This window comes from Schistocerca cancellata, chromosome 8 (assembly GCF_023864275.1).
Source record: "Schistocerca cancellata isolate TAMUIC-IGC-003103 chromosome 8, iqSchCanc2.1, whole genome shotgun sequence".
In the NCBI taxonomy this organism is placed as follows: domain Eukaryota; kingdom Metazoa; phylum Arthropoda; class Insecta; order Orthoptera; family Acrididae; genus Schistocerca; species Schistocerca cancellata.
The window spans coordinates 494,829,757-494,853,658 of NC_064633.1; the positions used below are offsets into that span (position 1 = coordinate 494,829,757).

Genomic DNA, 23,902 nt, shown 5'->3' on the forward strand with positions numbered 1-23,902 from the left:
AACCACGTGCAGCCACAGGACGTCGTGTTACGACTCAAACTGTGTACAACAGGCTGCAAGATACGCAACCAAGACACCATGCAGTACAGTACAGATGGGCCTAAGAAAATGCCAAATTGACTGCTCAGGATTGGCATCATGTTCTCTTCTCTGATGAGTGTCGCATATGCCTTCAACCAGACAATCGTCAGAGATGTGTTTGAAGGCAACCTGGTCCGGCTGAACGCCTTAGACATTCTGTCCAGCGAGTGCAGAAAGGTGGAGGTTTCCTGCTGTTTTAGGATGGCATTACGTGGGCCGACGTACGCCACTGATGGTCATGGAAGGCGCCGTAGCGGCAGTACAATATGTGAATGCCATCCTTCGATCGAGGCATTCCTCATGGACGACAATTCGCGCCCCCATCGTGCATATCTTTTGAATGATTTCTTTCAGGATAACGACATCGACTAGGGGGGACAGCATGTTCTCCAGACATGAACCCTATTGAACATGCTGGTATGGATTGAAAATTGCTGTTTGTGGACGACGTGACCCACCAAACACTCTGAGGGATTTATACCAAATCGCCATTGAGAGTGGGATGATCTGGACCCACAGTGTCTTGATGAATTTCTGGATAGTATGTCATGTCGAATACAAGCAAGCATCAGTGCAAGAGGACATTCTACTGGGTATTAGTAGTACTCGTGTGTACAGCAATCTGGACCACCACCTCTGAAGGTCACGCTGTTTGGTAGTACAACATCAGTGAGTGGTTTACATGAGCAATAAAAAGTTGGAAATGATTTTTTGTGTTGATTCTATTCCAATTTTATGTACGGTTTTCGGAACCCTTGGAACGAAGGTGATGCAAATTTTTTTTTATATGTATATAAATATCCAGTTGCCAAATAAAAATGTAAATAGAGTTGATCTGACAAAATTTCTCAGGCTGTGGTTTCAGGATAATGACAGGTGGGGAATAATATTGACAATCTCAGCAAAAAATTGACCAAATCGTGCTATGTGATTAGGATCTGCAGTAGTAAAGACTGCCTAAAAATGTGTACAATGTGTTAAGCTGGTCAAACCTATTTAAATATCGATATGTTGTTAACTACGTGTATGTAACTTTGACTGTGTTTTACATATTTGTCGCTACATGCTGTTTCCAGGCCAGGTAGCCTAACACACACAACGTTGTGGTCCAGAACCACTCGGAAGTGACTTCTAAATGACGTATACGTAAACGCGCTGCACACTAGTCGACTGATCAAGATCTGTGGTCGAATCGAGTTAGCGCGAAAAGCGTTTGCTGTGTTTTTCTCACTACATTTCTATACTGACCTTGTATCGTGCTTGGTTGCGTTTTAGCTAGCGAACGAAATGTGTATGAAACCATCTTCCGTGATGCTCTAAAAGATTTCAGAGGATGGCCTGATTTCAGGCAATTGTACTTCGTTGGAGGAGGTAATAATAATTTTATGTTAGAATTGGCTGCTAAACGTATGCACCTGTAGAGACGTTAGGAACTTTAGAAATAACGTTTTTCTGCTGTCAGTTCAGATTTCATTTTGATAACTTTTATATGTCGCTATACGCGATCTGATTCCAATTTTTAAGTGAGTTTTTTTGTGTATTATGCAGTTTTTTCTTTGTTTTAGATGTGAGGTGCTGCATTTTTCCATTGTTACTGTAACACATTCACGTGGAATATTGTAATTAATGATCGCTACTTAGGAAATTAATCCAGTCGTTTCCAGTTCGTTAACTTGCGTACGTGTAAGCTAACATGTAGCGAAGTGTACCAATGTGAACCGTTCCGGTGAATTATATAATGTGCACAAGTTTTACATGTTTTCAATATCCACGGAACCTCAACTGCTGATGGGGCCCAGATACAAAGATAACTGATCATTAAAAGTATCAGAAATCGCTGTTTAAATCCCATGTGTCGTGATTCAAAATCCAGTGTGCTGTTGACCACAAAGGAAAATCACTTGAGTCGACAAATAAGGCGACGAATTATCTAATTAATGTGCCAAAACTAAAAGGAAGAGAGAACTATGGAGATGGCCGTTCGCTATCGAAAATGTGCTTATTATCGAAGGATTAGCACAGTGGGTCTCAGAAGTAGTTTCATCAGAACATTCGAAGGCCAAAACGCAAAGAAGCAAAACCGACAATGGACTTGTGGAAGAAACTGAAATCAATGTTTGATGGCTCTGGTTTTGCGAGAAGAACAAATTTATTGAGAACACTGATATCAACACGTCTAGAAAAACGTGATTCAATGACGAGCTATGTGAACCATATAGTAGATAATGGTCAGAAATTTAATGGATCGGGTTTTGCTATTAATGATGATTGGATTGGTTCGTTGTTGCTAGCAGGACTGCCAGAAAAATATTCTCCCATGATAATGGCAACTGAGCACACAGGAATTCCAATCACAATGGACGCAGTCAAAGCTTCTTGACATGGAAGAAGACATCACCATGACTGGTAATGCTTTTAGGGCCATAAGGGGCGCAGTAAACCAAAGTTTTCTCACTGAAATGGAAATAGAGTGGGAAACCAAAATAGAAAGGACATTGTTTGCTATAAATGCAAGAAAAGATTTTAAAAATAAGTGAAATAACAGTGAAAATGATGCAAGACAAAACAAAACTTCAAATGTTTTCAATGCAGTATTTGTAAGTGGCTCTTTTGACAGAAATGGCTAGTATGTTGATTCAGGTGCTAGTGCGGATCTCACAGCAAATGAAGAATGAATCAAAAATAAAGTGAATGATGTTAACATTCAAAAGATAATGGCTGCAAATCAGAAGTTGACTTATCAACAGTGGTCGGGAGAACTTTTTTGATATTCATGTAAGAAATGTTAGGTGTGCTCCAGAACTAACCGCAAATTTGCTCTCTGTGAGCAGTTTGACTGAACAAGGAAGTTTTGTTAAATTTAATAGTAATCAGTGCAATATTTATAAGAAGCATAAGGAACTAGTTGCAACTGTTGATCTGATTAATGGTGTGTACAACCTAAACATTGACAGAAGAAATGATTTTTGGGGATGATCACAGCATCTGATCGGCATAAAAGATTAGGTCACCTAAATGCAAAGGATATTATTAAAATGAAAAACGGTGCTGTAGAAGGAATGGTATGTGAAGACATCAACATTAGCAAGCAAAACTGTGTAGTATACAAAGAAGGCAAACAAGCACAACAGCCTTTTTCACTTGGAGACACTAGAACCTCTAAACCACTTGAAGTAGTACATGCAGACCTGTTGGACCAATGGAGGTTATGTCATTAGGTGGTGCAACGTATTTTTTAATTTTGGAAGATGATTGCACCACAATGGAATTTGTGTATTTTCTGAAGACAAAGAATGAGACTTCAGAAAAACTTCAAGAATTTCACAAAATGGCGGAGTATCAGCAATAAGGGAAAATCAAAACAGTAAGAACAGATAATGGATAAGAATTCTGTTGAGTGAATTTTGACAGTTTATTGAAAAAACGTGGTATTATACATCAGTTATCAAACAGCTATACACCAGAACAAAATTGTTTGGCAAAAAGGTTAAATAGAACTATCGTAGACAAGGCAAGAAGTTTGCCATTTGATGGCAAACTTGAAAAAAGATTTTGGGCTGTAGCAGTTAATAGTGCAGTATACTTGCGAAACTGGTCAGTGAGTTCAAGTTTAGGGAATAAAACACCCTATGAACTATGGACCAGGAAGAAACTCAACATTGGTCATCTCAGAATAATTGGAGGGAAGGTCATAATGCACATTCCCAAAGTCAAGGGATCAAAATGCGATAAAAAGGCAAAGGAAATGATATTAGTGGGATACAGCAATACTACAAAAGGCTGTAGACTCTATGACTCTGAAGCAATTGATATTGTGATAAGATGAGACTCGACTGTAATGGAAAATGCAAGAGATGCAGAAACCAAAATAAAGAATTGCGAAGAAATCACCACTTAATTGGGGGGTTATGAAGAAAATGAGACGTCTGACACTGTATTAAGAGAGGACTTACATGATGTCTCAAAAGAAGCAGTCACATCATAGAAAAAAACTGATGATAAGAAATGTGTTATGCAAGAAGATAAAGTGAAAAATATCAGAAGATCACAAAGGCAGCCCAAACGAAATAGGAGATTTGATAATTATGAGGTTTATTTTTCTGCTGGAACTTCAGATCAGCTCAAGGATCCAACAACTGTGCACGAGGACCTTAGCAGACCTGATGCAGAAGAATGGAAACGTGCTCTACATGAAGAGATACAGGCGTTTGAAAACAACAATGCCTGGGAAGTAGTAAATGTTCCATAAAATGCAAGTGTTGTGCAGTGTATGTGGGTGTTTAAGGAAAAAATCAACAGTGAAGCTGAAGTACAGCATTGCACTAGACTAGTGGCTACAGGATTCGCTAAGAAACCTTGAGTTGATTATAATGACACCTTTTCTAATGTGGTAAGACATTCAACACTTAGACTTCTAATGGCTTTATCCGTTGAACTAGATTTGAACATTACACATCTTGATGTTAAAAATGTTGTTTTAAATGGTATTCTCAAAGAGGATATTTTCTTACAACAACCTTGAGGGTTAAATCTTTGTAATGATAAAAGAAATTTTTGATGTTAAAAACGGCTATGTATGGTTTAAAACAATTATCCAGAGTATTGAATGAGATAATAAATGATGTCATAAGCTGTCTAGGTTCCAAAAGGTCTGTTTTAGAACCATGCTTGTTTATAAAACATAAAAATAATTACTTACTTACTATGGTAGCTTTATATGTGGATGACTTATATATTTTTTCAAATGACTCAAGTGAGACTGAATTTTTGAAAAATAACTGAAGTTCAGAGTTCAAAGTAAAGGATTAAGGAATGGCTAAAAAATATTTGAAATTTGGTAATCAAATGTGATAAAGCAAATGGAGTATTAGATTTAAGTCCAGAGTACTATTTTGATCAGTTTTTGAAAAAGTTCAACATTATAGATTGTAAAACTGTAAAGACTCCTGTTGAAACGAAGCTTGATTTTCTAACTGAAAAACAAACTAAATCTAGTGATGTACCTTATCCAGCCCTAATTGGTAGCTTAATGTATTTATCAGTACTTACAAGACCTGATATCTCTTTCAGTCTACTTAAGCCAGTTCAATAATTCTTATACTGATAAACATTGGATATGTGCTAAGTGAATTTTGAAATATCTGAAGGAAACTAAGAATTATGGTCTATAGTTTAGGAAAGGAGATTCAGAATTATGTGGTTATGTAGATGCAGATTGGGCCAATTGTCCTTTAGACAGAACATCATACACCGGTTTTATTTTCAAACTATGTGGGTCTGTAGTGTCATGGCAGAGTGCTAAGCAAAAAACTGTTGCTCTTTCTAGCACAGAAGCTGAATATATGGCTCTTTCAGTAGCTTGTCAGGAGCCTATTTATTTAAGGAACTTGTTACGTGAACTGATAAGCTATAATAGCTATGTCACATTATTCAATGATAATCAGAGTGCACTGAACTTATCTGTAGATACTTCCAATCATAAAAGGTTGAAGCTCATTGATGTTTGACATCATTTTATAAGGGAAGCTGTGTCCAATAAAGTTGTAAAAACTGTTTACTTACGAACAGCTGATATAATGACAAAGGGATTGAAAAAAGAAAAAAACTTTGTGATTTTTTGGACTGTATGGGGCTAGGTATTTTTAAGAAAATCATTTAAATGTTTTAAAGTTGGGGTGTTAAGCTTGTCAGACCTATTTAAATGATACCGATATGTGGTTAACTATGTATATGTATCTTTGACTAATTACATCTGTGTCCCATCATGCTGTTTCCAGTCATTCCCAGTTTGCTTACTTGTGTACGTGTAATCTAACATGTAGCAAAGTGTACCAATGTGAACCATTACAATAAAACAATATAATGTGCACAAGTTTATCAAGTTCTCAATATCCACGGAACCTCAATGCCATGCAACCGTCCAATCAATGCGTAAGTATGGAGTAATTTTCTGAGGAGCTTCTCCAAACACCATCAATCTATTTAGAATCCAAAAAAGAAACTATGAGACTTATGTTGTTGTGGTCTTCAGTCCTGAGACTGGTTTGATGCAGCTCTCTATGCTACTCTATCCTGTGCAAGCTTCTTCATCTCCCAGTACCTACTGCAACCTACATCCTTCTGAATCTGCTTAGTGTATTCATCTCTTGGTCTCCCCCTACGATTTTTACCCTCCACACTGCCCTCCAGTACTAAATTGGTGATCCCTTGATGCCTCAGAATATGTCCTACCAAGCGATCCCTTCTTCTGGTCAAGTTGTGCCACAAACTTCTCTTCTCCCCAATCCTATTCAATACTTTCTCATTAGTTATGTGGTCTACCCATCTAATCTTCAGCATTCTTCTGTAGCACCACATTTCGAAAGCTTCTATTCTCTTCTTGTCCAAACTATTTACCGTCCAGGTTTCACTTCCATACATGGCTACACTCCATACAAATACTTTCAGAAATTACTTCCTGACACTTAAATCTATACTCGATGTGAACAAATTTCTCTTCTTCAGAAACGCTTTCCTTGCCATTGCCAGTCTACATTTTATATCCTCTCTACTTCGACCATCGTCAGTTATTTTGCTCCCCAAATAGCAAAACTCCTTTACTACTTTAAGTGTCTCATTTCCTAATCTAATACCCTCAACATCACCCGACTTAATTCGACTATATTCCATTATCCTCGTTTTGCTTTTGTTGGTGTTCATCTTACATCCTCCCTTCAAGACACCATCCATTCCGTTCAACTGCTCTTCCAAGTCCTTTGCTGTCTCTGACAGAATTACAATGTCATCAGCGAACCTCAAAGTTTTTATTTCTTCTCCATGGATGTTAATACCTACTCCGAATTTTTGCTTTGTTTCCTTTACTGCTTGCTCAATATACAGATTGAATAACATCGGGGAGAAGCTACAACCCTGTCTTACTCCCTTCCCAACCACTGCTTCCCTTTCATGTCCCTCGAATCTTATAACTGCCATCTGGTTTCTGTACAAATTGTAAATAGCCTTTCGCTCCCTGTATTTTACCCCTGCCAGCTTTAGAATTTGAAAGAGAGTATTCCAGTCAACATTGTCAAAAGCTTTCTCTAAGTCTACAAATGCTAGAAATGTAGGTTTGCCTTTTCTTAATCTTTCTTCTAAGATAAGTCGTAAGGTCAGTATTGCCTCACGTGTTCCAGTATTTCTACGGAATCCAAACAGATCTTCCCTGAGGTCGGCTTCTACTAGTTTTTCCATTCGTCTGCAAAGAATTCGTGTTAGTATTTTGTAGCTGTGGCTTATTAAACTGATTGTTCGGTAATTTTCACATCTGTCAACACCTGCTTTCTTTGGGATTGGAATTATTATATTCTTCTTAAAGTCTGAGGGTATTTCACCTGTTTCATACATCTTGCTCACCAGATGGTAGAGTTTTGTCAGGACTAGCTCTATAGAAAGTGCTAAACACAGAAAATCTTGCAAGCCACTGTTCAGAAAATTGTAAATCCTCCCACTTCCATGCCTTGATATATAGGAAACCATAGTATTCATACAGCAGTATGCGATTGAAAATCCCACATTCTTCCTCAAAAATGAAGATGTGCACACTCACAACACAAGGTAAATAAAAAAAATGGATCTCCATGTGCATCACACAAGAACTAAGCTCTGCCAAAATGGAGTTCTACACCTTGCAGAAAGATATTCAGGAAACTACCAAGTAACATAGAATCAATAAACAACGTAGCAGAGTTCAAAGCTGCAGTAAAGTCGTATCTAATTGATCACTGCTTCTGCAGTTTCAAAAGAGTATTTTTTAATTAATAATGTGCCAGTACGAATAATAATGCACCAGTCTTATCCACTAAAGCCTCACTAACATTGTAACCAATGAACAAATACAAAAAATGCACCAATAATAAATAGTGTAACCATAAGAGATTAATGATGATAAAATGATAGAAACAATAATGTATTAAAAGATGTCCAATATTTTATTTACATTCTATGTACTAACAAAGGCTGATGGACAAATAAATAAATAAATATCTGGTGAATGAGTGAGCATTTCGTGCAATACACACACTTTATCCTTAACATCCCAGTTGAGATCTCACAGACCTCTGGCATTTATTGTTACTGTGTTGTTAACGTATATGGGTAGCGTAATCTGCTTGTCCTTCAAGGAAGCTGCAGTGATTTCTTTTGTTAGTAGCCACTTAATTGTGACGTGAACCTATATTATTACCACTTTTGTCGTGGTAGCTGTCTCTAGACCAACCTGGGAGTTTGTGTTACGGATTCAGTAGCGAAGTCTTCATCTGCTGTTCATGTTACAGACCTGACTTTGAGGATAGTGTTTTAGAGTGGCTTCAGGACAGTTTCGGAAGTGACGTTGGATTAGATAGTAATTCATAAAAGGAACAGTGCGACAGTGAAGACGAATATGTTTTCCCTCCTGTGAAATCTTTGAATGAAACAAGTGATCAAAGTGATGAAAACAGAATTGTAGGGACTTAGCCATATGTTCTGTAAGAATATATTTAGTATTGAAACAAATATCGCTGGTCATCGAAGCCTCTTCCAACGATGGCCAAAGGCATTATTTTTTCGCATATTGGACTTCAGTGGGGTGAATCCATCTGTCCTTCAGAATTTTTACAAAGATGTGTCGCTTTAATTTTGTGAAGAAGCTTGTAAACTCGTTGATGATACCACAGATAAAAATCAAGCCAACAATTTGGTGTATCCGTTAACCATATGTTTCATGTAGCAGACCCAAGTGTAGAAGTCATTGTAAGATGATAGGAAAAACGCAAAATATGCTCCACCTGTGACCCAAAAAAGAAGAGAAAGACATCTTATATTTGCCATAGCTGCAAGAAACAACTCTAGCGTGATTTCCCTACAAAACTTCGCAGCAATTGCAAAGAAAACCTCCGATAAGGAAACTTTTTAAAAGATTTTATGGGAGTTTTTTATTATTGCATATATAAGAAGCAATAAAAGTATTTTAGAAAGCAAAATTTACAGTGCATATAATTTGAGTTTTCATAGTATTTACATTATCACACAATATTGTTTTCATTTTTTGCAGATTATTGTTTAAACGCGTTTTCTCATAAAAATAAAATTGGAAATTTATTTGAATATATCCATCTGGGAGACAAAGATGACCAAATTTTGAAAAATAATATCCACTGCAGTGAATGTGGTAAATAAATAACAATTTTAAAACTTGATGAAAAATTAATACTAATGTTTTATTGTCTTTCAATCATATTTTGCAATACAGTAAAAAAATGGAAAACTGAGTAGTAGTTTTTACATGAAATAGTTTATAAAGTATATTATTCCTTTGGAAAATTCACAAAATTTAATATTACTGTCTCAAATGAAATAGTTCATAAACTTGACATGTGTTTTCTCAAGTATCTTGGTATACATGCAAAGAATGGAATAAATTACAAACTTTCTACATACATTTTACATGTATGCACTGTAAGCAATTGGGTACATCACATTTCACACACTTGTATGCTGTCGTTATGTTCAATGTGTAGGGACAATAATGACAGTCTTCTCTAGCTTGTCGTTTATTTTTATTTTTGTTGGATTCCCATCTCTTTGCTTTTAACCCAAAATACCTGAAATAATTTTCCTGAGGTCACCCAATAAGTTTGGAATCTGGAGCCTTCTCTGCATATGACATCTGATTATGTTCATTCTTATGCTCTTCATGAACTTAGATCTTGACAGCGTACCTTTATGAAGATACACGACATAGGCATTTGCGCAGCTCACATATATTAGACAGTAAAATGCTGCCAGTGGCTATCTCCTTGCTCTCTGGTTAGCTGAGTAGTTGCTGCACTTTATGTCTAGAGTGTCTACACCAGATAGTGTAGCATTACAGAAACTGATAATTTCTGGTTTGTTGTTACTTTTATCAGTATACACAGTGTGGTGCGTTGAAGAAAGCGCTAAAACTGCCTTAGATTTTTTTTGGAACAAAAGACAATAGTGTAGGATCGCTAGTAAAACCATAAATACTGGAGCCCACGTCTTTCTTTGGGTTGGGAATAAATTCTTTTGGAACTTATATTTTGTTGGATTTTTAAGAGTTCCAACATATGTCAACCTGTTTTTCAGCAGCTCCTTAACAATTCAATGGAGGAAAACCAATTGTCTGCTGTGGAATTCCTGTTTGTCCCATATATACTTTTGGAAAGACGAATCACAGACTATGTTGGCTTTTGGAACTTTTTCTCTTCCTCATATAGTGTTACTCCATCACTATCTTACCCCATATAAATGTAAACATTATACAGATATGAAGAGTGTGCATCTATGAGACACATGAATTTTAATGCCATATTTAACAGGTTTGCCCAAGAGCATAAATATTTTGAATCGGCATCTGCCTCTAAATGTGATTACACTCTCATCAATACATGCTTGAGCCCCTATCGAATATACCTTCTGATAATTAGAAATAGAGATGTAGAAAGTATTTGATACAGCTGCTGCAGGATCATCTCTTTTCCTTCATTCATGAGTAGATGCATTGTCAAATCTGAGAGCCAGCAATAAAACTTCATATCGTTTTAGAGATACGGTTGCACGAAAAATCGGACATCCAGTACAGTCATTTGCGAAAAGTGATGCCACGTTTTCACGTCCAGACTTGAAAATGGAACATAGAACCATCAAACCAATCAATGCCTCAATTTCATTTTTGTCTGTATCTTTATAACTAGAAGACGAAGGATTGTGTAATTTATTCCTTATCACTTGTAGTTTTGAATTGGAATGTACTATTATCTCGTCCAATATCTGAGTGTTAAGAAATAAACGCAATGTGTCTTTTGGGTCTCGTTCATTACCTAACTGATTGGCAGGGCCTAACCACAATGCCAATCTAATTTTGATTACATTTGATGTCTTAGTACCACAATTAGGCGCTCTGGAGCTCCAACTGAAACAGTTCATCTTACCATGATAAATTGTGTAAGTTTCGGTGTCATCATTTTCCCTATTCTGAAGAGAGTCAACGTCACCTTGTTCATTCTCGGACGTGCAGAGTGTATCATTCACATGTATTTCAGAATCACTGTCATGATCTGAATCTGCTCGTGATCTTTCTCAGGAACATAAGAATCATCTGAATGATCATCATCATCCTTTTGTTGAAATTGCTCTAAAGCCATCTGCACCATTCTTTTGCTTCTTTGTGACACACAAGGTATCCTTCCACTTATAGCCATCTACAAGTAATGAGATATTTGAAAAGTAACGAGAATAACACAAAAATACTTACTCCCTTAGAGTAATATCCGTCTGTCAGATGGAGTAAAAAGCTTACCTATACAGTAATTTCCGCTTGTGAGACGATGTGACGGACGTTTGTGCGCTAGTAAAACAATACTATCGTGGAAATGAAACAATGACGTCCACACAGTAGCAAGTTCTACTCACGTATGAAGCATAGCTGTAATATCAGATCCAAGTAGCAATGCACATCTGATAACAATGCATTGAGATGTTTTATACCCGGCTTACCCGCCCAAGAGACGGATGTATTAACTGAAGGTTAATGTGGGACAGATGTCGACGATGTTCTCTACTGTTGAAGAAGCAAACTAAAAATATTAGATGGAAAATGGTATGAATACGCAAAAAAGAAAATTCAGTAATAATGTGTAGCTTCAAATTTTAGTGAAATATGTTGTTGTAATTGTGTATCCCCTTATTTTCATATATTTCACAGTGCAGTATGGGAAGTTAGCATCCATTAACTCTGCGTAGATCTACTGTTTATCTCTGACTTCGTAAGCCTTTGGCCAAAGAAATCAGAGCACACCCCCTCCATATCTCCCCAAGTCCTCAAAAAAAGACGCTTGAAAGTAAATTACAGCTTAGATAAGGTAGAGTACTTATGTGTAAGTGACCTTCAGAGAAGGAGTGAGTTTCCCTTTTGAGAGATAAAAACAGTGTCTGCCGTAAGGTAGTGACTGTCCAGGTTTAAAGTTGCATAGTAAGCTACAGTAGTAGTAATAATGGCAGATGTACCAGATGAGTTGTTGGTATGCAGAAGTTTTCACATGGGTATTATTGTCAAGGGGGCGTCACTTTATCTGTCATTGCGCTATTGTACTCATATTAATCGGAAAAAATACGTTACGTTATTGTTGTATTTTCATTGAGATGGATTTTGTGGTGCCGCAGTCCGTATGTTAATTGCCGTAAGAAATGCCCGGTTATGTTTATTTAACGAGAAACGTGCAAGTCCTGGCGTTAAAACCGTTTAACCTATGGTGACGACTGCATCAAGCGGTGATGACCGACACAGAGAGAAAAACCTGTTCGACCACGTTTTCTTATTGGTCTATCTTCCCGGTGTATGGTTTGAGTAGGATATGAAAATTTCGTTGCTGTTTGTGCTAGAGTCCCGGTAATAGTGCAAAACACGAACTATAGTTTCAGACTATACCCTTCGGTATTGCTGAAATTTTGCTGTCCATAAATAATTTCCTAAGAAAGATGGATTACAGTTTGATGTTACTCCTCCCATGTTCAAATAAATATATAAAAATGTAAGATGTGCATGTCTCTAATTGTTGAGGCGTTTTCGGTGGTTGTAATACGGTTAAAAAAGTGTTGACGTTTGTGTTGTGTGGGTGTGATTGTCATTACAAATTTCAGGAAACTCTTGTGTGTGCCCTAAAACATGTTTAATTATTTTACGAGTAAAAATCCAATAGTTTTGTACAGTTAACAAAGTCCTTTTGATTTTTGGTAATAATTTTCCAAAGAGATGTATAATTTGTAGTTGAAATGGAAACTTAGTGGGTAAAACACCATTTATTCTTAGTCTTTGGAGCAAGACAGTACATTCAAGTGATCATATCCAGTAGTAGATTTAAATCAGATGGCTGACTTGGCTGACTTGTCTTAGCAAGAAGGGTCGTTCAACATCAAGGGGACAAAGCGCCCCCCCCCCCCTCCCCCACTTGACCATCCCCAAATCTAATGAAATTTGGTGTGATAGTTATTCACCAAATTTCAGTTTGGTATCTTTGGAGATTGACTTTTTGTGGGCTTTTAAAGAGAGGATAGTCTCCTTCGCATCATTACGAAAGTGCAGCTGTGCCAAGTTGTTAGGCCTTTTAAAAAGTTCTGGCAATCATTTCACTGTTTGCTTTTATATACATGACAGCTTTTTAGGCTGAATCACACCATGGCAAAAATAGGGATTTAGCCACACCTAAATGTAGATAGTAGTCTCTAAAGTGTCTAAGAAATTCTGAGAGATAAGGTTTAACCAACCACTGCTACTTTTCATATGCACCAATCTTACCAGAACTTCAGAGGGGTATTCCAACCTATGATGTCTATATATCGATCAAATTTTATTAACATTGGGCACTTAGACAAAAAGATATGCATCTGTGGCCACAATTTCTTACACACAAATTTTATGGTGTTTTTGGGGTGCAGTATCTCAACTGTGCCTTGTTTAATCCTTTTTTTTTTTCCTTGCCATATCTAGAAAGAGCATGCTTTAAGCTTTCAAAGCTATGCCGTTTAACTTCTGGATCCTGCATTTTGAGGCGTAAGAGTACCTTTCAAAAGCACTTAGAGAAGATTGAAAAGTGAAATATTTTGCTCATTAAGTCTTGTGCTACTATTCGTAATTAACTTTTTTAGTTCAAGTATATAAATCAGTTTCAAACATTAATTTAACACATCCCATAAAACAAATGTAATACCCAACATACTGATTTGCAAAACAGATATACTAAACAGTCTGTTCCACTTTTGGTTAAACAGTTTTCAATTTTGACAAGGACAAGTTGTGGATAATTGTATTGGCTTCTGATAATGATGTTGATGCTGAAGTCATGAAAATATGTTGCTCAGGAATTAAGCAGGTGTTTTTAGCAGTTGGCCAGTTGAACGAACAAGCAGAACTGTGTGGGTGCATAAAGCTGATTAGGAAATCTTGTTGTTCATGTGAAACTTCATATGTTTCCAACCTACCAAAAATTGTCATACATACATGCAACATAATTTCCTTGTAGTAAACTTCCAGTTATGATTGCTAGAATTTCTTCATCTGCTTTGAAGGCATTAACTGTGAATGCTGTAGCATAATTTGAAATTCTGATTACTCTGAACTGATTAAAATTAATTGGATTAAATTTGATTTTCTCTTGTTCCAGCGATTGTATGTCCCCAGGAAAACCTTGTTTCTAGACCAGGCTGACTTGTTTTTGTGGGGTCAATATTTGGTTATCGGAGGGCCTCTACAGACGCATGGGTTGTTAATCTTATTTGCTGCTCCCCCAGTGCCATCACAAGGTGATTTACCATGCCTTGGTCCAAAAATATTCCATTCAGCAATGATGCCAAAATCCTTTTCGTGCAGACATAAATTGATGAAATCTGTGAAATTCTTATATTGAGCAGCGGGACCATCACTAAAATAATGAATGAATGTTCTTAATATTTTCAGTATGTGGCTTTAAATATACTATTAACTTTATTTGAAAGGCATGGACATCAATGGTATCACGTCAAGGCAGTCGCTGATCATACAGATGCTAATAATTTAACATTCCTTGCCACCAAAATGGACAACAAATAGATATAATGTGGCCTGTCTATTCTTCCCAAGAAGAATTGCACAGCATCTAGAACAACAAACGAATAATTCTCGGCAAAATCCGTCAATATAATTAATATATTTCTGCAAGATTTCTGTTTTGATGCTTAACTTTGGTATTTTGACACAAAATGATGGCTTCTTAAACCAATAATTTTAAAAAGCAGTGCCTCTGTGAAATCTTCAATGGTTCTGACATGTCTTCAATGTGTCTGTCAGTATGGATCCATTACTTAAATTTGATTGTTTCTTCATGGTCGTAGTCTTTAAAAATGTCTTCAAGAAAAGCCTCTAGTTGCATTCTTCCTGGAAATTCCTCACAATGTTGCAGCATACAATCTTTTGATTCCAAATTGCATACAGTTTTTTTCGTTAAATCCTTGTAGTCATCTTGGGTGAATGTTGCTGAAACCAACATTAACTTGACATTCCCCCCCACCGACTGAAGTAATTATTTTCACTGAGTGCACAAAATTTTTAGAAGCTCAGTTGATTTCCAAATTGTTTACAATAAGCGATAAACATCTTTCAGGTTACAAAGGAGCAGGTGTTTCTGTATGTGAACCGTTTCCTCAGTTATTGTTTTACTTCATCATTGAGCTTTCTCCTCTCCAGTTTTCAGATGTTGCCCAAGTCCCATCCTCCATCTTTAGTTACCTAGCCTTCTTCACTAGTTTAGTTGAAACAGTAAATTGTTTCGTCATTTTTTTTCTGTAGTCCAGCTATTTGAGGCCGGGGTCAAAATTTGAACTTTTCTGCAATTGCTTGAACTGTGAAGCTTAATCTTAAATTTGTCAAGTAAGATGTCCAAATCTTTACGTTTTTGCACTCTTCAGTTTTTGTTTGAGCAATACTTCTTGTCTCACATCAGCAGCTATCTCAATTACCTTGGTAATGCTGCCTGCCTTGGGCTTTCAGAACTTTGCGTCTTAGGTATCCCATTGAATGAATGCCTTTTGCTAATCTGTTGAAGCTTTAATGGTGACTCTTCAAGTGGTGACAATGAAGTATCAGCTGTAAAGCGAGCATCAACAATGCCCAAATCTTCAGTGGATCGTGGTTCTTGCATATCCTGGTGGTGTGTTTTTTGGTCCCTTCATGTCTACATTTTGACTAATTTTCTGAACAGGTCTGAAAACTTTATTAGTCAGTAACTACAACCTACCAGATGTAGCAATGGTTACTGGTATTTACTCCTTCTTGGTTAAGTGTTTTCTTTAGCAATTTAAACTCATGATACATAATGAAAAGGGGAAACAATAAAATCCCTGCTGCAGAAAACACCATAGAAATTAAAACAAATAACATTCATGAAAAAGTAGAAATAATTGCTGACATCTTTAACAACCGCTTTTTGGCATCAGCAGCCCAAACTGGAAAAAAACATGTTCTGTTAATGAAGCCATGTTCAAAAAGCTATTAACAAAAAAACCTAGCAGATTAAAATGTCTCATGTCACAGTACATGAAATTGAAAATTTAGAGAGATGAAAAGCAAGAATTCTCTTGGCATTGATGGTATCTCTTAAACATCACTGAAAGAATGCTATAAGCCAATAAGCAAAATACTGTGCCACATATTCAATGAATCCAACCAGCACGGGATTGTTCCTGAGAGACGAAAGTATGCTATTGTCAAACCTCTCTTTAATAAAGTTGATAAAATTGATGTTGACGACTATCGGTCTATCTCCCTTTTAACAATCGTATCTAAAATTCTTTAGAATTTGAAGGTCTCATTCATTATAAGGTATTAAACAGTAGCCAGTTTGGATTTCAGCAGGGCGCGACAATAGAACAAGCTATTTTCTCCTTCACCCATCAAATCTTCCCCCCATGAACCATGGACCTTGCCGTTGGTGGGGAGGCTTGCATGCCTCAGCGATACAGATGGCCGTACCATAGGTGCTACCACAACGGAGGGGTATCTGTAGAGAGGCCAGACAAACATGTGGTTCCTGAAGAGGGGCAGCAGCCTTTTCAGTAGTTGCAGGGGCAACAGTCTGGATGATTGACTGATCTGGCCTTGTAACATTAACCAAAACGGCCTTGCTGTGCTGGTACTGCGAACGGCTGAAAGCAAGGGGAAACTACAGCAGTAATTTTTCCCGAGGACATGCAGCTTTACTGTACGATTAAATGATGATGGCGTCCTCTTGGGTAAAATATTCCGGAGGTAAAATAGTCCCCCATTCGGATCTCCGGGCGGGGACTACTCAAGAGGACGTCGTTATCAGGAGAAAGAAAACTGGCGTTCTACGGATCGGAGCGTGGAATGTCAGATCCCTTAATCGAGCAGGTAGGTTAGAAAATTTAAAAAGGGAAATGGATAGGTTAAAGTTAGATATAGTGGGAATTAGTGAAGTTCGGTGGCAGGAGGAACAAGACTTTTGGTCAGGTGATTACAGGGTTATAAATACAAAATCAAATAGAGGTAATGCAGGAGTAGGTTTAATAATGAATAAAAAAATAGGAGTGCGGGTTAGCTACTACAAACAGCATAGTGAACGCATTATTGTGGCCAAGATAGACACAAAGCCCATGCCCACTACAGTAGTACAAGTTTATATGCCAACTAGCTCTGCAGATGATGAAGAAATTGATGAAATGTATGACGAGATAAAAGAAATTATTCAGGTAGTGAAGGGAGACGAAAATTTAATAGTCATGGGTGACTGGAATTTGTCAGTAGGAAAAGGAAGAGAAGGAAACATAGTAGGTGAATATGGATTGGGGGGAAGAAATGAAAGAGGAAGCCGCCTTGTAGAATTTTGCACAGAGTATAACTTAATTATAGCAAACACTTGGTTCAAGAATCATAAAAGAAGGTTGTATACCTGGAAGAATCCTGGAGATACTAAAAGGTATCAGATAGATTATATAATGGTAAGACAGAGATATAGGTACCAGGTTTTAAATTGTAAGACATTTCCAGGGGCAGATGTGGACTCTGACCACAATCACTTGGTTATGAACTGCAGATTGAAACTGAAGAAACTGCAAAAAGGTGGGAATTTAAGAAGATGGGACCTGGATAAACTGAAAGAACGAGAGGTTGTAGAGAGTTTCAGGGAGAGCATAAGGGAACAATTGACAGGAATGGGGGAAGGAAATACAGTAGAAGAAGAATGGGTAGCTCTGAGGGATGAAGTAGTGAAAGCAGCAGAGGATCAAGTAGGTAAAAAGACGAGGGCTAATAGAAATCCTTGGGTAACAGAAGAAATATTGAATTTAATTGATGAAAGGAGAAAATATAAAAATGCAGTAAATGAAGCAGGCAAAAAGGAATACAAACGTCTCAAAAATGAGATCGACAGGAAGTGCAAAATAGCTAAGCAGGGATGGCTAGAGGACAAATGTAAGGATGTAGAGGCTTGTCTCACTAGGGGTAAGATAGATACTGCCTACAGGAAAATTAAAGAGACCTTTGGAGAGAAGAGAACCACTTGTATGAATATAAAGAGCTCAGATGGCAACCCAGTTCTAAGCAAAGAAGGGAAGGCAGAAAGGTGGAAGGAGTATATAGAGGGTCTATACAAGGGTGATGTACTTGAGGACAATATTATGGAAATGGAAGAGGATGTAGATGAAGATGAAATGGGAGATACTATACTGCGTGAAGAGTTTGACAGAGTACTGAAAGACCTGATTCGAAACAAGGCCCCGGGAGTAGACAACATTCCATTAGAACTACTGACGGCCTTGGGAGAGCCAGTCCTGACAAAACTCTACCATCTGGTGAGCAAGATGTATGAGACAGGTGAAATACCCTCAGACTTCAAGAAGAATATAATAATTCCAATCCCAAAGAAAGCAGGCGTTGACAGATGTGAAAATTACCGAACAATCAGTTTAATAAGCCACAGCTGCAAAATACTAACGCGAATTCTTTACAGACGAATGGAAAAACGGGTAGAAGCGGACCTTGGGGAAGATCAGTTTGGATTCCGTAGAAATGATGGAACACATGAGGCAATACTAACCTTACGACTTATCTTAGAAGAAAGATTAAGAAAAGGCAAACCTACATTTCTAGCATTTGTAGACTTAGAGAAAGCTTTTGACAATGTTGACTGGAATACTCTCTTCCACATTCTAAAGGTGGCAAGGGTAAAATACAGGGAGCGAAAGGCTATTTACAATTTGTACAGAAACCAGATGGCAGTTATAAGAGTCGAGGGACATGAAAGGGAAGCAGTGGTTGGGAAGAGAGTAAGACAGGGTTGTAGCCTATCCCCGATGTTATTCAATCTGTATATTGAGCAAGCAGTAAAGGAAACAAAAGAAAAATTCGGAGTAGGTATTAAAATTCATGGAGAAGAAATAAAAACTTTGAGGTTCGCCGATGACATTGTAATTCTGTCATAGACAGCAAAGGACTTGGAAGAGCAGTTGAATGGAATGGACAGTGTCTTGAAAGGAGGATATAAGATGAACATCAACAAAAGTAAAACAAGGATAATGGAATGTAGTCGAATTAAGTCGGGTGATGCTGAGGGAATTAGATTAGGAAATGAGACACTTAAAGTAGTAAAGGAGTTTTGCTATTTAGGGAGTAAAATAACTGATGATTGTCCAAGTAGAGAGGATATAAAATGTAGACTGGCAATGGCAAGGAAATCGTTTCTGAAGAAAAGAAATTTGTTCACATCGAGTATAGATTTAAGTGTCAGGAAGTCGTTTCTGAAAGTATTTGTATGGAGTGTAGCCATGTATGGAAGTGAAACATGGACGATAACTAGTATGGACAAGAAGAGAATAGAAGCTTTCGAAATGTGGTGCTACAGAAGAATGCTGAAGATAAGGTGGGTAGATCACGTAACTAATGAGGAAGTATTGAATAGGATTGGGGAGAAGAGAAGTTTGTGGCACAAGTTGACTAGAAGAAGGGATCGGTTGGTAGGACATGTTTTGAGGCATCAAGGGATCACAAATTTAGCATTGGAGGGCAGCGTGGAGGGTAAAAATCGTAGAGGGAGACCAAGAGATGAATACACTAAGCAGATTCAGAAGGATGTAGGTTGCAGTAGGTACTGGGAGATGAAGAAGCTTGCACAGGATAGGTTAGCACGGAGAGCTGCATCAAACCAGTCTCAGGACTGAAGACCACAATAACAACAACATAAAATCTTAGAGTTTCTTTGATAATTTATTATGTCTTGTTGGTATTGTATGTGACTTTTTTAGGGCTTTTGATAGTGTTAACCTTGAAATCCTCTTGGCAAAGGCTGAATATTATGGTATAAGTGGGTCATCTCGCTCACGGATTAACTTCTGTGTAACTGGAAGAATGCAGGTCATGTTGAATGACTCTGAGGGGACTCTGTGTCATCTAGCTTGGGCTTTATTGACTGTGGTGTTCCTCAGGGCTCTGTACTTGGCCCCCTTCTCTTGCTCATTTTTATCAATGAATTTTCCTTGTGTACTAGCTTTAAAACTGAATTGGTCTTTCGCTGATGACACCTCCATCCTCATCAACAAAACCCCCAACCACAATCTTTAGGAATTGGCCAGTAATGTCTTTAATTAAATAATTTTTTGGTTTGAAAATAATGGGTTATCACTAAATGTTAAGAAGACCCAGTTTTTTCATTTCCAAGTAAGTAAAAAAAGTAGAGGATCAATTAAGTATTACATGTAATTGTAGTGAGTTACTAAAAGCTGAGTCATCAAAGTTCCTGGGTATACTCATTGACAGCGATCTAAAATGGTCTGAACATATTTTACAACTTCTCAAAAAACTCAGTTCAGTAACATCATTTGCTATTCATATTATTTCCACTGTCTGTGACTTGAGACACCACAAAAACTGCTTATTTTACTTTCATACTATATATATATATATATATATATATATATATATATGAAAAATACCTCAATTGTCAACTCTAATTGATTTATTTTAATTAACTCTGATGTATTCTTATGGATTACGATAGTTGGAATCATTGTTAACATTACTATGTTTCTATCTAGCTATTAAGATCTACCTTTATTTTAACTTTTTTATGTGTAATTTTGTCTATACTTATTAATTTATATTTTGGCTTACACCTCTCTCTCCTTACAAGAGTGTTTGTTGTATGTTCCTTTTGTATAATTTGTAATAATATGACACCACCTACACCCATGTGAATGTCTTGCTGTATTGGATTTATGAGATCTAAGTAAATAAATAAATAGGGAGGAATGATCACCACGATAAAATAATTGAAATCAGAGCTCGTACGGAAAGATATAGGTGTTCATTCTTTCCACACGCCATACGAGATTGGAATAATGGAGAATTGTGAAGGTGGTTCGATGAACTCTCTGCCAGGCACTTGAATGTGATTTGCAGAGCATCCACGTAGATGTAGGTTGCAACAAGTCTTCTGCAAGAATTGAAATTTTGTAAACGAGGCATTATGATATGAACAAATTTTAACATCTTCAGTAAAATCAAGCGCAGACCTATGTCGTAGAAGCTCCTTGTCGATTAGTGACATTTCCTTAGCTGGAACTGGTCATAGTTGACTTAATGCCATAATAGAATGGTGATGACTTATGACTGCCAGCTCCATCTGATCCACCATAGTAGTATAGTGCAAGGTCTTGCTTCATGTGATACAATTTAGTTCATTAACCTATAACAAGCAATTTTGAAATCGGAATATCTTGGTGTGAAGCATAATGTAAGATGCTGCTACACACAGTAATTCATATGGCTCATTCACTTAAAATCTCACAGTTTTTGTAATTTTTTGTAACAGGTTCAGTCTTGTTTGTATATAAAATACACAAATTAGGCTGTCAAAACATTTTTTTAGTGCTTGTCTTCAGCTACAACAATTATGATTGATTATTCAAACACTTACCATTCAACACTATGATTGTACAATGTCAACACCTAAGATAGTACTGCACAGAAGACTGCCAGTGTGAAATTTTCCAATAATGTAAGCAACAATTGAAAGTGGTGTGATTCAGCAGTGTATCATAGTGAGGATAAAGCCTTAACAAACTATTACTGCTTTATAATGCCAATAGAAGCTGAGTGCCAATGCATGTATGAATCACCATGCATTGTAGGGTTAAAATGTTCTGAAACAACATAGCATTCCATCATGATCTTCTAGATTTTATAATGTTAAGAGTATTTTGAGGTTTTATTTATATTGTATACTGTAAGATAATACAAAAATACTTTGTGTTAGTATAGTTACATTCCCTAAACCACAGAAAAATCTTATACTATCAAGAAACATTACAAGTTATACATATTTTGATTTACAACTTCGAATTTTATTAATTTTTTGTATTTATCAGTAATCCATTTTCCTTACTTTCAGTAGTTATTCTTGTGCATTAAAATTAAAGATCCATGAATTAAATAGTATTGCTTTGAAAGCTCAAAGCATGCTCTTTCCAGCTGTGCAAGAAAGAAAAGGATTGAACTAGACACAGTTGAGTTTTTGCATAAAAAAATACCTTAAAATTTTGACGTAGAAAATTTTGGCCAGTTCTGCAGGTGGGACATCTTTCTTTCTAGAAATCCAGTATTAATTAAATTTGATCCATATTAGACACCATAGATGGGAATAACTGTCTGAAGTTCTGGTGTGATTGATTCATGGTCAGTGAAACCTCGGGTCTCAGATTCACATGATGAACTTTTTAGCCACTTCATAGGCTAGTATCTATATTTAGATGTTTCTGAATCCCTAATTTTTGGCATGGCATGTGATTCAGCATAAAAAGAAGTCTTAGAAAAATCTTAGCAACCTTGGCACATTTGCACCTTTGTATGTGATGTGGAGGTGAATAGCCTGTCCTTAGAAGACCGTAAAAATTCAACCACTGAAGATACTGAACTGAAATTTGGTTTATAGCCGTCAAAGACCATGCACAGCCTTCACACCAAATCTCATTACATTTGGAAACGGACGAGTGGGAACACTTTCTAATATGGGTCCTTTGACGAGGAATGACCAACAAGAGTATTGTTGATCAGTCTCGAACTTATAGTGGAGGATTAAGAGACTTTATTAGTTGACAGAGAACATTGATTTTTAAATTTTATATTTGTTACTGGTGTGTCTCTCTTGACTTTCATAAAGAAGCATAAGAGGCACTGGTTTATTTTATGAAGGATGTTGGTGTTTCTACACCTCATATTTCATAAGGTTACCTGTTCTGCCATTACTAAGGTACTTGAAAGTATGAAAGGCACTGGATATATGGCAGAAGCAATGATAAGGAGTAAACAGACCTAGTTTTTTTTTCACAGTTAAAGATCCTCTTTTTTTTTTCTCACTGTAGTATGGTATAAGTCTGCTAGCTTATCATAGTGAGAAGCTCTAGATGCAGCCCACCTTGAAAAATTGGCGACTTTTGCATGTCGTAGGCATATTTGAGTGCTCCTAGCCTGTTTTTGCTGTGGCTGGTGAGAAAACTTGTCACATGGTGTGTGAAGCATACAAAAAGCCTCCTGATCCTGTGCATCTGTATATTATGTCATCTGTCTGCCATTGGAATGCTATTTAATAATAGTTTGGAAGTAATGGCACTCAGAATTTAGATTTCAGACCCTCATTAGTACATTGTTGCACCAAAATTTTAACTGTACTTTTTTCATTAGCTCTGTGTTTTCCTCTCAGTGATTATCTCATATCTGTCACTCATTTTTCTGATTTTTCCTTTAGTGAGTTAAGAGATTGTATTGATCTTCCACATTTTCTACAATATTGTCATACTACTTTAAATTTTGTTGTCTTCATATTTCTATCTAGTCTCCATATAAGGAAGGCATTAGAGGTGCCTACAAGCTGTCAAGACTTCTTATCCAAATGTTACTTCTGTGTACACCCAAAATTCTATATTAATGTCAGTGATTGTAGCTTGTTACTATTTTAGTTCTTCTTGATCAGCTTGAGGTTTCAAATTAACCTCACCTTAACCATAGCTGTACATAAATATGCACTAATTGCAAGCCAAAACGTGATCACCACATTGTGTAGACAAATTGGAATACAGCAAATATCACAAAAGTGATGGGAACACTCTTCAGACAGATTGGCTTTCCAAATGAATGTGCTACTTTACTCAGTAATTAGTTGTAATATGATATGGAAAATTGTCATAGTTGATGCTCAGCACTGGATCCCTCCCTTACATACTCATAACTGCAGTGCAGGGATAC

General features: G+C 36.9%; 1 protein-coding gene across 5 annotated transcripts in view; it reads left to right on the forward strand.

Moving 5' to 3' along the window:
• Positions 1–11,928: 11,928 nt before the first annotated feature.
• The window catches only part of LOC126094537 (NADH-cytochrome b5 reductase 2), a 52,732-nt gene continuing 40,758 nt past the window's right edge, over positions 11,929–23,902 (forward strand). Inside the window, exon 1 of one of the 5 annotated variants that reach the window (XM_049908964.1) lies at positions 11,929–11,981. Coding sequence is in view for 1 of the 5 variants with exons in the window: in XM_049908962.1 (XP_049764919.1) it covers positions 12,114–12,140 (27 nt within the window). In the remaining 4 variants the exon portion in view is untranslated. The other 4 variants (XM_049908962.1, XM_049908966.1, XM_049908963.1 and 1 more) reach the window with 4 other exon arrangements.